The sequence below is a fragment of the Anser cygnoides genome, chromosome 3 (assembly GCF_040182565.1).
Source record: "Anser cygnoides isolate HZ-2024a breed goose chromosome 3, Taihu_goose_T2T_genome, whole genome shotgun sequence".
Classification (NCBI taxonomy): Eukaryota; Metazoa; Chordata; class Aves; order Anseriformes; family Anatidae; genus Anser; species Anser cygnoides.
In genome coordinates, this window is record NC_089875.1 from 43,134,776 (window position 1) to 43,148,251 (window position 13,476).

General features: G+C 39.6%; 1 protein-coding gene across 10 annotated transcripts in view; it reads left to right on the forward strand.

Annotated features, from left to right (window-relative positions):
• Positions 1–13,476, forward strand: part of PCNX2 (pecanex 2) — a 159,500-nt gene that overhangs the window by 25,453 nt on the left and 120,571 nt on the right. For all 10 annotated transcript variants that reach the window (XR_010830285.1, XM_066994046.1, XM_048047223.2 and 7 more), the window contains one exon: positions 13,330–13,465. Coding sequence is in view for 9 of the 10 variants with exons in the window: in XM_066994046.1 (XP_066850147.1) it covers positions 13,330–13,465 (136 nt within the window). In the remaining variant the exon portion in view is untranslated. The remainder of the gene's footprint in view (positions 1–13,329; positions 13,466–13,476) is intronic.

Below are 13,476 nucleotides of genomic sequence, written 5' to 3' on the forward strand. Positions count from 1 at the left end.
TTCTTTTTCAAGTGTCTTTTTGGAATGATCGCATAAATCCCACACTCAAGGGTCTTTTTGGAGTGACCACATAAATCCCATACTCACTTCTGTGGTTTCTGCTCTCTGATGTATTATGTTGTTATGCATGTTTGTAAGAAGAATTTTAACTATTGATACGTATTTTTATTAAATTATATGTTTTTAATATTGTTATAGAGAATTTGGAACTGTCGAGCTGTGGGTGAGAAGGGTTGTTGTTAATAGTAAATATTGTTCTTAAAATGTTTGGCTTTTGGTGGATACTTTTGAAAAGCTCAGGAGCATGTTAAGAACATGTTAGCATTTTAGACAGAATGCCGTTAGGAGAGATATGAGAACGTTTTTTAGTTTCAGTGGATGAAGACTTAAAAAAAAATAAAAAATGAACTAATAAAAAACTGGTTCCATCCACAATATGTTCCATTTCCTCAGCAAAATGGAGGGGAAAAAGACCACAACTGGTAGAGTTCCGTTTTGATTGAACATCAAACATTTTGGTTTGGGGTTGTTTAACTCTTGCAACTTTTTTTTTTTGATTCTCCTTGCACAGAATAATGCTGTCCCCTCCCCATCCCCATCATAGTTACACGGATTGAATCTGTCCTAAATTCACAAATAGTTTAAGGTCCCCTGACATCTATCAGTTAATCTGCTTTTTTGAAAGAAGAACAATCTTCCTTCTCTTATACAAAGTCCTTCTAAAGCTGTCTTTGCTAGATGTTTATGTGACATCTATATCTTGCCATACCACAGTAAATGCAGTTTTTTAGTTTGTGGTTTGCAGACCTCTAGAAATGTGAGTTATTTTTAAGGAGTCTACTAGATGTTATTAGCAAATACAAGTCCAGATGTTCTCTGCAGCCATTTTCATGCATTTAATTTATAAAGACGAGTACCTTTGCTGGAAATCTTGGAGTGTAGTAGCAGCTTAGACTAAAACAGAACAAAGCAGCAAAGATCAGTGCGTTCCCAGGACTGTTTTTGTATACGAATGGAAAGGGAGAGCACAAGAGCTTTTCTAAGAACAGAGCAGCATGAAGGAAAGTACAAAGCAGAAGTTCACATGAAAAACAAGGAAGGAGAACCAGGAAGCATGAAGCATGCCCAAAGCTGTTTTTGCAAGGGCAGTCTGTAATATGACGAGGCCACAGAAATTAATGAGAGCTGTTTGTTCAAGTGGCAGTTCCTACCATCTGTGCATTGATTTAAGGGTAGCATGGGAAAGAAAGGGTTTTCATTTTCTCCTCAGATGCTCACCATCAAGTAAGCTTGTATTTAGATGTTATGGAACATTTCTCGCCTATAGAAAATAGAGGGGCAAATCTAATAATCGTCCTTAAAAACAGTTCAGGAATGAGGCATCTTTCTTTCCTTGTTCCCTCCTACCTCCACCATCAGGCATGCACAACGTTTATGTCCGGTTGGTTTCTTGTCTATGGTTAAAGATATGCCAAATAGTCACAGTTATCAACTAAAGATCTTTTTATTACTGCACAAAAAGGCAAATATCTAGAATAAGAAAAGCACAACGCTTAATCAATGCTTGTTTCAGTTACAATCTCTCTTGTATGTCTCTGCGGACAGCTCTCCAGAGAAATTATTCACTTTAGGTTGGGCCCTCCTTTGATGGAAATGTTTGGTATTAAGTAGATTAAGATTATGGTATACATTTCCCCAAGCCAGTAGCAAAAGTTATCTCTTGTGCTGTTATTGTGAAGGATAGGAGGACTTGCTGGTATAATTTACATACCCCCTGTGTTTTTTGCGTTCTTATGTTGTGTGAGAAGTCCATACCAACAGGAGAGGCTGCTGTTATGGAAGAGTAGTTGAGAATAGTTTAGCGTATCTCCTAACCCATTGGAGAGTTAACTAAGGAGAAGTGCTCTGCAGTGCTTCTTCATGAGTATTGGAGGCAGTGTAGAAATAACAGCTTTAAAATCTATATATGAATGCAATGGTGAGCCATCCAAATTAAATTTTATGAGTTCAAAGGATGTGGGAGAAAATTAGTGCCTGGACATAAGAGGTAGCATCCTCCTTGAATAGGAGGGATAGGGTTTCAATCCCAGTGAGCCCAGATTGCAGAAGCTAGAATAAGCTGATGGAGAAAACAGCTAACAGATCTGCAATAGAAGTGTATAAGCTTTTAAAACACTTCTCACTGATCATGCTGTCTCTACTAATAAGATTAAGTTGCTCCTAAAGCAAAAACATCAAACTGAGTTAAGCCAGAGAAGTAACTGGGCCCTGATGCACCTCTGTGAGGAGGAGAACCAGGGACATTGGACCAGGCTGGTGGTGGCACGAGGCCCCTGGCTTTGGGGCTGTTTTGGGGAGAAGCAGTAGAGCAGAGGTACTGTCACTCCTGGAGCTGTGGGACTTCTGGGTAGTGCTGCAGATTGTGAAAGGGGAGTGGGTTTTGACTGGGGAGGGTGTGAACCCTGACTGGTCTGTCCAGAATAACCTAAGTGGCTTATGAATTGGCCAAAGGTAAATATACTTTTTGACTAAGTCAAGCAAAGCTGGATAAAGTATTTAAGTCTGTGAAATAATATTTAAATACTACTTGAGAGAAATCATTAAAGCCTTGAGGCAGACTAACTAATGATTAACAATCTTAAATTCAAATTGCAACTCACTCTTTCTGTCTATTGAATCCCACTATTGTCTGCTCTAGGAATAAAGTCTTAACCAGTCTGGCATTTCACAACAGCAATTGTTAGGAACGGAAGTTAAAGTGGTATTTGTATGGCCTGTGAACATTTTAATCTAAACTGCTTGGCATGGCTTCTGAAATCCATTTCTCACACACAATGCAGAGTCTTAGCACTGTCGCTCTCTCACAGAAGTGATGCTGTGTTATGATTTCTTCTCTTCTTTGCTTGTAAAGGCTAGGTGGATAACCTGAGAGAATAAAAATGGATTAAAATATGCCATAGAAAGCTGATGTCCAAGTTTGAAGAAATTAATGCTTTCATTCTGCAGAGGCTTCTTGACATTGGAAGCAATCTTGTCTGAAGGGATTGGCAAAATTCAAATACCAGCTCTCATCACCTCTTTTTGGCTCTGCTCTGTTGTGAGATGGTCTTTGGAGTATTCTCCAGTTTATCAGTATTCGTATATATTCTACCAGATGCCGTAGTAGTTGGCCTAATAAAAGACATTACCTGTACCTGCAGTCCTTGTCCTGGAAACTTTCAGAGCTTCTTAAAGATAGCATAAACACTCATTAATAACTTCTAAAATTATCTCTTAATTCTGCCAGAGGTTGTTGAAAATTAGAATAGTTTTACATTAACTTTGTATTTGTGTCTCACCAAATTCTCTCATCAGTCCAGCTTCTTAAATATTTAAATAGTTAGTTAAATTTAAAGTTCGTCCCTGCATTGTAATCATCAACAAAAAAAAGAGGTGATGCCTTTTTCATCTTAAACCTCACTTTGCCAGTGATTCTTGTTAGTGAGTTTGGTAAATTACGTAAACATTGGCAGGTAGCTAATCAATTCCCCAATTATTGTCCATGTAATTACCTTGACCCGACTTTTGTCTGTTGTCTTGCCAGCAGTCACTGGAATGGATTCCCTGCGGGGCTAATTGCTTCTAACTTTGCTCCGATTTCCTTGACAACTTTACCCCTAGACCTTAAGTGCTTTGTGACAGGCTTTGACAAGACAGAAAGTGCTTACTGTATTCTAAGTTCATGGATTACATCAGAACCTAGTTACAGAAAGACCATTTGGATTTGTTTTGGAGTGGGAAATTTGAAATAGCTTTCTCATCCTGAAAACTCTTCTTCTGCCCCATTACATTATGTTCCTTACCAACCTTTGTCTCTCTTACAGTGAATCCTTAATGTTTCTGTGCCATGTGGCTTAGTTATATGGATGGCTTCTGGGAAAGGTAGAGGAGGACAAGAAAGTTTGCATTTGTGTAAAACTGGTGCCTAGTATAAGCTCGAACAGCCTTTTTGCATGGTTAGTTTCTTTTGACAAAATGGTTGCAAGGTTTAAAACCCTACCTGTATAGAACAGTTATAAGCTCCAGTTAAAAAAAAAAAAAATCTTCCCATTGATTGGTGATACAAACTAAAACCTGCTGTCCTTAGCAATAACACGTCCTTAAAAACATGAAGCAAAAGGAAGTCCAAGTGAAAGCACTGTTAGAGGTGTATAGCTGTTTGGGGGTTAGTACAAATGCATTGGAGTTGGTAAATGTCTTACCAGTTAGGAGGTGTCACTCTGATGCATCTCTTCTGTCTGTCACTGTGTGACAGAAAGCAGATGTTTCAAAAGAGTATCTTTTAACTACCTCAACTGTCTCTTGTAATTAAATAATTGAATCAGTTTTGATTAGCAGTGAAAAAGATAAATGTGAGCTATCATGCTATCATGGGGTAACGTGCAAAGAGGCTAATAAGTATCAGTAAAAATGTAACACCCCCCCCCCCCCCCCCCAAAGTTACAGTAATCATAATAATAGAATTAATGCGTTTTGCATCAGCAGCACAATCTGTCCCCAGTATGGAGGTCAGTAGCATTGTAAGGTACCAACATCAATGTGTAAATTATACTGCACTTGTACGCTCTGTGTGTACTTGCTATACCAGGCTATTCTTTTTTAAAAAAATATTTGATTACTTTTCTACTTGTGGTTTCTGTGCATACTGGTGTTCTTGTTTAGAAGGTCAAACAACCTCTAGTGTGTTTGTGTACACGTACGTATTGGAGAAAAATGTGTCAGTATTTGTAACCTCTCAGTAACGCAGCTTTCCTCAATGTGTTTGAAATACTGCCCTCTAAGAATTCTGTCTTTCTAAATGGCTTGGATGCCAGAGGTTGATCGATAGACATGTCATTCTTCCTAGGTTTAGCTGCCGTTTTTTCTTCCAAGTATCGAGTGCTAAAGTAATATACTGCCTGAATCTGTAGCCTAAAAATTTAAATGAGTACTCTTTTTGGTGACGTATAAGTGAGGCAGTCATTTTACAGTTCAGTGGTGGAACCCAGAACCCTGTCTTCTTCCTTAACTTAGGTTGAAAAAAGACAGGAAAAGTAAGTTTACATTAAACTTGTGGGCACTGATGTGATACACTTTACTGTTTTGATAGTTTCTATTTAATTTTGCTCCTACCAAAAAGGTAATTCTAATTTTTACTGTGTGTAAAATTGTGTTCTTAGTGTTTGGAGAAACCTCAAACACAACATCCTATATCAAGATACAGTATTGTCAAGTATAATGTTGTTAAATAGCTGTGACAATCCCTGAAATGGTCTAATGTTTACACATTCAGATTATTTGTTCCTCCTGCTTTGCCATTTCAAATAACTTTGCAGATATTCCCAGTTAGAAAGAAACTATCCAAAACTTCCATGGTACTTCCTGATGCAGTTCACAGGCACAATAGCATGGTGGCACTGTAAAACTTGGTTGTTTTCCTCTGTAAGTTTTAGTAATGATGTATCACCATGATTTTTATCTCAACATGTCATTTTGACAGTTAAAGTGAACAAATTCAGTTTCAGGAAGGGCTGGATTCGTTTCTGGAAAATGTCTCATTTTTCCTATGTGGTTTTGCTCATATATATTGCAATCCATCTCTGGTATGTTCAGATCTGAGATGAGAACAGATCATTAAATATCCCTGAAGAACATGACAGTGTAGGGTCATGGTAGATACTCGATAGTATCTGTGGTTGTTTGAGTATTTTGCTATGCATCCTTACATTTGTTTCCATTTACAGCACTGAGCTTTTTTTAATGTGTGTGCAGACATGGACATGCTATGGTGAACTACAGTTCCAAAAATACAGAAAGTGGTCCACACAAAATCCTGATGTGGATATGTCCATACCAGCCTGGCAGTGCTTGTTGTGTTGAAAAACAGATGTGTGTAGCTCCAAGGAAAAATGTTTTTGTGGATTTTTTTTCTCAAGTAGAATAAAGGCTGAGAGCTACTTTTTAAGGAAGGGCCAATTCTCTCTCTCTCAAATCAAGTATTAACTCTTATAAAGTCAACTGGAGTTGTGCCCAAAAAAGCTATGGAAGCATTTGACCACTTATATTTCCTTCAAGAAATATATATTTTTTTTAAGAGAATCCAATTTATGAGAATAGTGCTTGTATTCTTGAGCCCATTTCCTTCTCTCTTGTATTAAGCTGCTGAAAAGAAAACAAACTCCCAAGCCCTGTGCAAGATGGTATCATCATACACCTACCTGCATTGGTTTCAAAGTGATAGAGCTGGTGTCTGTTTAGAGCAATCCAAATGTTTATTGACAGCAGTTCGACTTGTGATACAAAAGTGTTTGATTCATTGAAATACTTAGATAGGTTGAAGTGATGTCCGCTTGTTGCAGTTAATCACTTTGAGTCTGGCAACGGTCAGTAGCAGCCATAAATTGCATTAGGAGGCTGATGTGCTCTATGCGTGTAATATAACTAGAGTTTAAAACAAATATGTAATGCTGCAGAAATGGATATGTGGCACGCAACTGAAGATATTTGAGAGATGGAGCAGAAAGAATTATTAGACTTGCCCAGCCCTGAGGAGAAAAAACACATCGTAGCTGCAGTTTATCCCTCCTGCCTGGATGACATCTGGGCAATGTGAAATCTGTTGTGTGTATATGAGCTTAGCTTGCTATATACCTTAAAATAAATTAAAAAAAAAATAAATCATTGTCTGCTTTATTCATAATGTATCAGTTTTGTCATTTACATATATAATTAGTATTATACAATAGTTGAGAATAGAGAGAATTATTGAGAATAATTTGAGAATAGAGCTTTTTTCAGCATCAGCTGGGCCAATAGGTTAAAAAGAAATAATTGCAGCAGAAAGGTGACTAGCAAGTACTAAAAAAAATAAGTTACCTGCCAGTATAGCTTTTAAGTGCCATGGAGTGCTAGTGTTTCTGGCCCTGGGCAAAAGAGAACTTCCAATCAATGAGTTAACTTTGTTGATTTGCATTCATATCCATGAATAAGCTGCTTGAGTGCATTGTACTGTATGAAAGCATCTATCTGAATGCCTTAGCAGTACTGTATGTCTCCTGTATAAATCCATTAATACTTTAGTATGTTCTCCACTGGAAAATTTGCTAAACCTATGAGGAGTAAGCATCATAGGAGAAACTAGACTCTATGATTATTTTTTTTTTTTTTTTACTGTTAGCATTTTAAAGTGCCATTTTAGAATGAGAAAATACTATATGAGTGAAACATCGTAATATTTCTTAGCAATGTGACCAAAATTACAAAGACCAGCTCCTGCTTTAGCAATAGGCTGCTGACTTAGTATTAAAGAAGGAGTATTAAAGAAGGAGTCTTAAAGCTGCTTAGCAGGCTGTACAGTTCTGCAACTGAGCACTTTTTTAAATGGCTGCAACAAATATTTTGTAGCTCCTTTTGGGATTCAGTGCTTTCAGATGAGCTGGTCGCCTTAAGTGTAAAATTGCTTGAATGTGTTAATGTGAGCGTAGGATGTTTGTGCACACTGACGACAGTGATGTTTGAATTCTGATAAAGCCAATGATTTTCTTAAAAAATACTCTTTACAAACTCAGTAGCCTTTTCCTGCTGGCTTGCTAGGTACAGGAGGGAACGCTTGTGTTAGCTTTGCCACTTAAAATCCTTTCCTGGATTTATTTATTTATTTATTTTATCCCCTCTTTCACTCTTTTAACACAGTGCAGGGAAGTGCTTTCAGCAGAATGGGGACATGCTGCCACATGATGGCAGCAAAATCCTGCTCAGGAATGGGAGCTTCGGTAGTCTTGTAGCTTTTGGGGCTGGTGTCTACTCCCTCCCCCCACCTTTCAGATGGAGAACGCAAGAGGACCTTTTAAGACTGGAGATAATGGTGCAGTGGGTGCTTGCTAATGCGTTAATTCCAGTAAAGATGCATCTTGTAAAAATGCATCCTCTAGTTTAGCAAGTCCACGCTGTTTGTGTTTAAATAGTCAGTACATTTCTTTGCTCTGAGATGTAATAAGCTTACAAATTATTGATTTACCTCCTTGCTACCAAAATTTAAAAATAAAAATAAAATCTGAAAAGAGAGAAACAAGGGTGAACCAAGCAGATCTCATTGCTACAACAACTAAGGATGCATGCACAACTTGCTGCATTCGTAGTGCCTGCAGTGCCTGATAATATGCTCTGCAAGGCTTGCCTACATAGTGTCTCGCTTAATGAACATAAAGTGTACTGCTGCTCCTTTTGCAGTACTTTGCAAAACTTAAACAGTGGCCTTATATCTTTTTCTGACGGTTATGTCAGTAAATTAGTGCATCCAGCTTTCCCATTCTGTAAACTTGTGTACTGTATCTTCTTATTGTTAGGGGTGGTATTTTTGTTAGCTAAAGAAATACCAAAACCACTCCCTAAGTCCTGTTGGATGAGTAACAAAATGTGAACAAGATTTAAGAGAGACTTAATGTTTAGCTTGCACTTCCCTCCGCTGTAATCACTAAGGGAAGTTAAAATATGCATTCTGAATTAACTTTACTCTCTTTGAAACTGTTAATTTCTTACCAAAATAAGTGAAGATTGCTGCTGCTTATTCAGTTTTTCCCTATTTGCTGTGATTGGGCTTCTCACATAATCATCCAGTCTTAATGCTGCTCTCATTTTTGCATATTTCAATTTTCTTATGTAGTTTAGGTTGCCTTTTAGTTTTTAAGTTGTCTTATTTCATAGGACAGATGGCAGCTGTAAATCATGGGCTGCTGGAAAAGGCAATTCCCACAACCAGTGGATTTGGTCTCAGTGCCACGTCACACGGTAGTCTGGCCTGGTTAGTGCTGGTGGTTCTGCGGTGGAGGCCAGGTGAGTGGACGTGTAGCAAGAGGTCTGGGTGGTGAGGTGTACAGATGATGAGGAACATGAAATGTCAAGGAAGGCGTTTTAGAGGAGTAGGAGCAAAGTTGCTCAGGTGGCGGTAGGAAGACATCAGCAATGGGATCGAGTAGCGGAGGTGCCGTCAGGGAGCTGTGGGCTGCTATTAATCTGGGACTTCCAATCTCAGTTCAGACAGCTGTGTTTGTGCTACAAACTGACCGTTTCAAAAGGGCACAAGAGTAAGGGCTTCTGGAGTTCCCAAAATGTTGTTAGCACTAGCTGGTTGTTGTACAACCAGATTACTTGGGTATCAGTTTGAGGTATTTTGAACGCACCTCAGATGAATACCTTGGAAGTGATTGTTCATGAGGTGCGCTGAAAGGGAGCTTCCCCCCTCTGGACTTCACTCTTGTTCACAGCCATAGTTGCTTGGACTTAAGAGTGGTGTTTTAGTGGTTATTACAAATGGCTTCAACTGTATTATTATAGCTGTAGATATTTATGTTGCACGTTGTTATGCTTTGTAGTGACCTAGACAGCTGCCTGAAGCAATTTGATGGGATCTTTATGGTTTTGTATGCAGGAGAATGGCTGTTTGCTCTTGCAACTATTGTGACGCTACTTACAAGGTTGCCTGTCCTAATTTAACTTTCTCCTTTATCAAGGTTTAAAATGAAATTTAGCCAAGCCCTGCAAAACAACTTTATTAAGCAGGGAATCCTTTGTAATTGTGTAACGTGCCTTTGTAATGAGCTTACCTTGAGAGGTGTTCAGACTCGAGGCTAGCTAATCCTTAACGAAGGGGATGACTCAGGCTGGGTTATATTTGAATAGCTTGAGCTAAATTGACAGTAGTGTAAGGCACATATACATCCTGTCAAATAGTAACCTGAAAGGGAGAAGGAAGATTTTTCCAGTGCTGTGTAGTGCTACTAAAATACTTCCAGTGTTGTATGGTTGCTCAACTAGCTTATGTTTATTGTGTTCTTACAAAACTGAATTGTGAGCCAGGAAAAAATTCCTGGCTTTATGACCATTTATCAGTAGAGGGTGCTATGTATCCTTTGCATTCGATCTGCATAGGTTGTATGTTTACCAAAGATATTTTTAGTTATTAATTTATTATTCAAAATTTGGTTCAATTATACCTTTGCTTACATTAGCAGTATGGTTTACCATAGTAGATCTTGATAACATTAATTTGATTCTGCAAACGAACAGATTTTCTGTTTAGTAAGATTCCACGTTACACTGTCATCAGCTTTGTTACAGTGATTTTATGATTAGAGAGTGCTCCTATTCATGTATGGTAATAAATTTATGGAATATAGTTTATAGGCTTACAAAAACACAAACACCACCATCACATTTTTTTCTGGTATTTGCTTTCAGTGTGATAATGTCATCAGATGAAATATGTGACATTTAAGTAGCTGTGTAAGCATCAGGGAGTTAGCAGGTGAATGTGAGGAGGAGGTTGTGTGGAAAATAGGAATAAAGAATAAAAAAACCTAACAAACAGGAGTTGAGGGGAACAGAAAATGAGGAAAGAGTAAGAAAAGATACAGAGATACGAGGCTGATTAAATAAAAGGCATAGGAAGCAGACAAATGCCAGATGACAACTCCCAGTTTTGAAATTGTTGCTTTGGTGGCTCTGTCTTTCCATCTCCAGTGCCCTAATTGCCTTGTCAGGCCTCTAAAGTTTCAGCTTTTTCCCACCGTTAGTGTCCCAGCTGCTTGTGGCTCTTCTGCCAATTGCTGGTAGGTGGAGCTGTGAATTTTGCTGCTGAAAGCAAACAGAAAACAGACTGTGGGCTCTCCTGGCTTTTCAGTTATCTTCAAGTCTGGTGGGAGAGAATTTGATCTCCAAGTTTATTCTTGGAAGAAGTCTTACGAGCAAAATGATTTTGATTTCTGGGAACTAATAGAGGATAGTACCAGGGGAATATCTTGGCGTATCCATCCATCACTCTGCCAGTTCCATTCTTGGTAAACAAGGGATAAAAGACATGGGCCAATTAAGAAATGCTCTCGACTCTATTTGGCTTTTGTAGAAAGACAACTAACAACACAGAAATTTATTGAAGATAACTCTTCTCTTAGGAAGATATGAGTAGAGACTCTTCTATTCCCTTGCTGTGTTTTCGGTTACATTTTTGGCAGGAATTCCCGAAGCAGTGTTCCTGAATGCCCTGAGCTACGCTTGCCTTTTTCCTGCTGTGAACAGGGAATCCCAGGATCGTGCTCACAATGGCAAGGAACAGGACAGCTCATCTTAGGGAAACAAGGCAATCAAACCGGACAAGGTCACCCTTCAGTAGGGTACTTGAAAATATGGAAAAGGCTTCCTTCATTAGCTGTTTTGAGGAACTTTTCTTCCTGGGAGGTGTGCCTTTAGGCTTCCTACCCGAATCTGTTGGTTGAGACCCAGGCTCTTGGATCAGTTCGCATCACTTCTGTATGGTTTCGTTATCTGTTGGCAAGGTGCTATACAGAACCCATAAAGGAGATGCATTCTTATGGAGGGCTGGGCCATCAGCTGGATAGCATTGAGCCAAGTCCTCATTTCCTAATACTGCCCACAGGGAGTGTGACAGCTGTCCTGACTGCCTGGAACAGATCCTGCTTCTGCCTGTAGCAGGAGGAGTGGGGAGTGCAGGGGGAAGTCATTAGGGTTAAGAACATGGGGTGCTTTCATGTCTGCTCGTCTGATGGCTCTGCTGGAGTGGAGCTGGCAAATATTAGGTCTGGCATCCAAACCTGCTACCAGTCAAGGCCTTGGTTTAAAAAACAAACAAAAAACCCACTGTGTGTTTCAGAGAGCAAAGGCAGGATGATTCCTCTAGTGACAATCGATGCTGCTGGTATTCCTGTTGGTCCAGACAGAGTTATCAAGTCCTGGTGGAGACAAAAAGAGAGAGTATGTGTGTTTCAAGCTATTGGTGTGATAGTTCAGCCCTGCTTCTAAGTAGTCCAGACACTGAACCTTGTCTTAGCACAGCACTAGCCATTGCAGCTTAAGTTAACAGCCAGTTACGTTCAGGACAGCCACAATTGTAAAGCTCCTTTTGTTGGCTTTAACAAGGGTTTCAAGAAAGGCTTTGGGAATTGTCCCCAGAAGCAGGGAAGGTTGAGTTTGCTAAAATTAATAAAGTTGCCTGGGGGCAATCATAGGATATGCAAGATAAGTTTTGGTTTTGCCCTGGCACAGACTTCTTGAGTGACTGTAGGCAAATGACTTCATTTTCTTCCTGCTTGTCTTTCCTTTATGGAAAATGGGAACAGTAGATATTGACTACCTTGCATCAGGTAAAAGCTCTGAGCTGCTCGGATACAGAAGTAGTAAGAGCCCAAGGCAGGCGAGTAATGAGCTCTGAGCAGGGTCCCTGGTGTATCGACCCCACTTGGAACAGCATGAGCAACAAGTATTCAGAATAAATCTTTTCCACAAGTAACCATAATTTAATTTCAGTGTAGTTTTTGCTGAGACCAAGTCAGTCATGCCGTAGTAGCTTACCATTTTTGCAACCCGGCAGGTATTGCCACTGTATCTGCGGAGGATTTCCTAAAGTAAACTATTTCAGTGCTCTATAGTGCTCTATAAAGCAGTAAATGTGGAGGTGAGGGGGGAATCATCTTGCTCAGGGCCCTCCCAGGGTGAATTTAGGCTTGGTGCTGGGGATTTCTGAGCTCGCCGTATGTGAATTACTGATGTATTGCCATCTTGTGAGGGCAGAAGGAAGTTTCTTACAGCCTGAATTCTCACTAAGTAAATTAATGCTTACCAAATTGCGTCTGGGACAAAACTGGTTTGGTACCTAAATAAACCTGGTTTAAAGTTAATCCAGTATCTCCACAGCAGCTACCCTGTGGTTCTGCACTGTGGATATGCAGCTTTTGACCTGAATTATGGGAGCAGGTAAACAAGAGGTTAACTTTCACAAATAATGTATTATTGATAATAGAGAAGTATGCTTGGGAGAAGTAGAGATTAGTAGACAACCAGGAAAAGGAATGGTGTTTTTCTTCCAGAATTTTATGTCAGTATTAGTGGTAGGTCTTGGAGTATGCCACACTGATGTTCCTGGAAGTAACTTCTGGACTGGGAGTCACGTCAGGTAACTTCAGGTGTTTATTGCGCAGATAGCCAAATCTGGACTTAACATACAAATTCCATCTATCGTCAGCGGTCAGAAAAAGGCACTTCTGAAGTGTGAGTCGTTGTAGGTGTTCATCTCAGGATGAGAAAAATCACGGTATGGAAGTATCCATTTCTCTGCAATGGATGTAGAGAATGTATCTAAATTTGGGTTCTATCTGCTGTGGGCCTGGGCTAGATTTCAGGTATGGAGGCAGAAGGCCCCATGTCCTTTGAGCCAACCTGTCTTCCTCTGGTAATGTTTCAGCAATACTAGGAAAACACTCCTTTGTAAAACAGTCTTTCTGTTCTCCCCACTGTGTGCAGTGAGATCCAGTTCAGCTCCTCCAGTACTACCACTTCAGAGAGCCAAGAGCCATCTTCGGGGGATCAAGCAGCAAGTGCACTTCAGCAGCAGCTCCTCCTCATGGTGGCACGAAGGACCCTTTCAGAAACCCCACGGGTACATTGTAA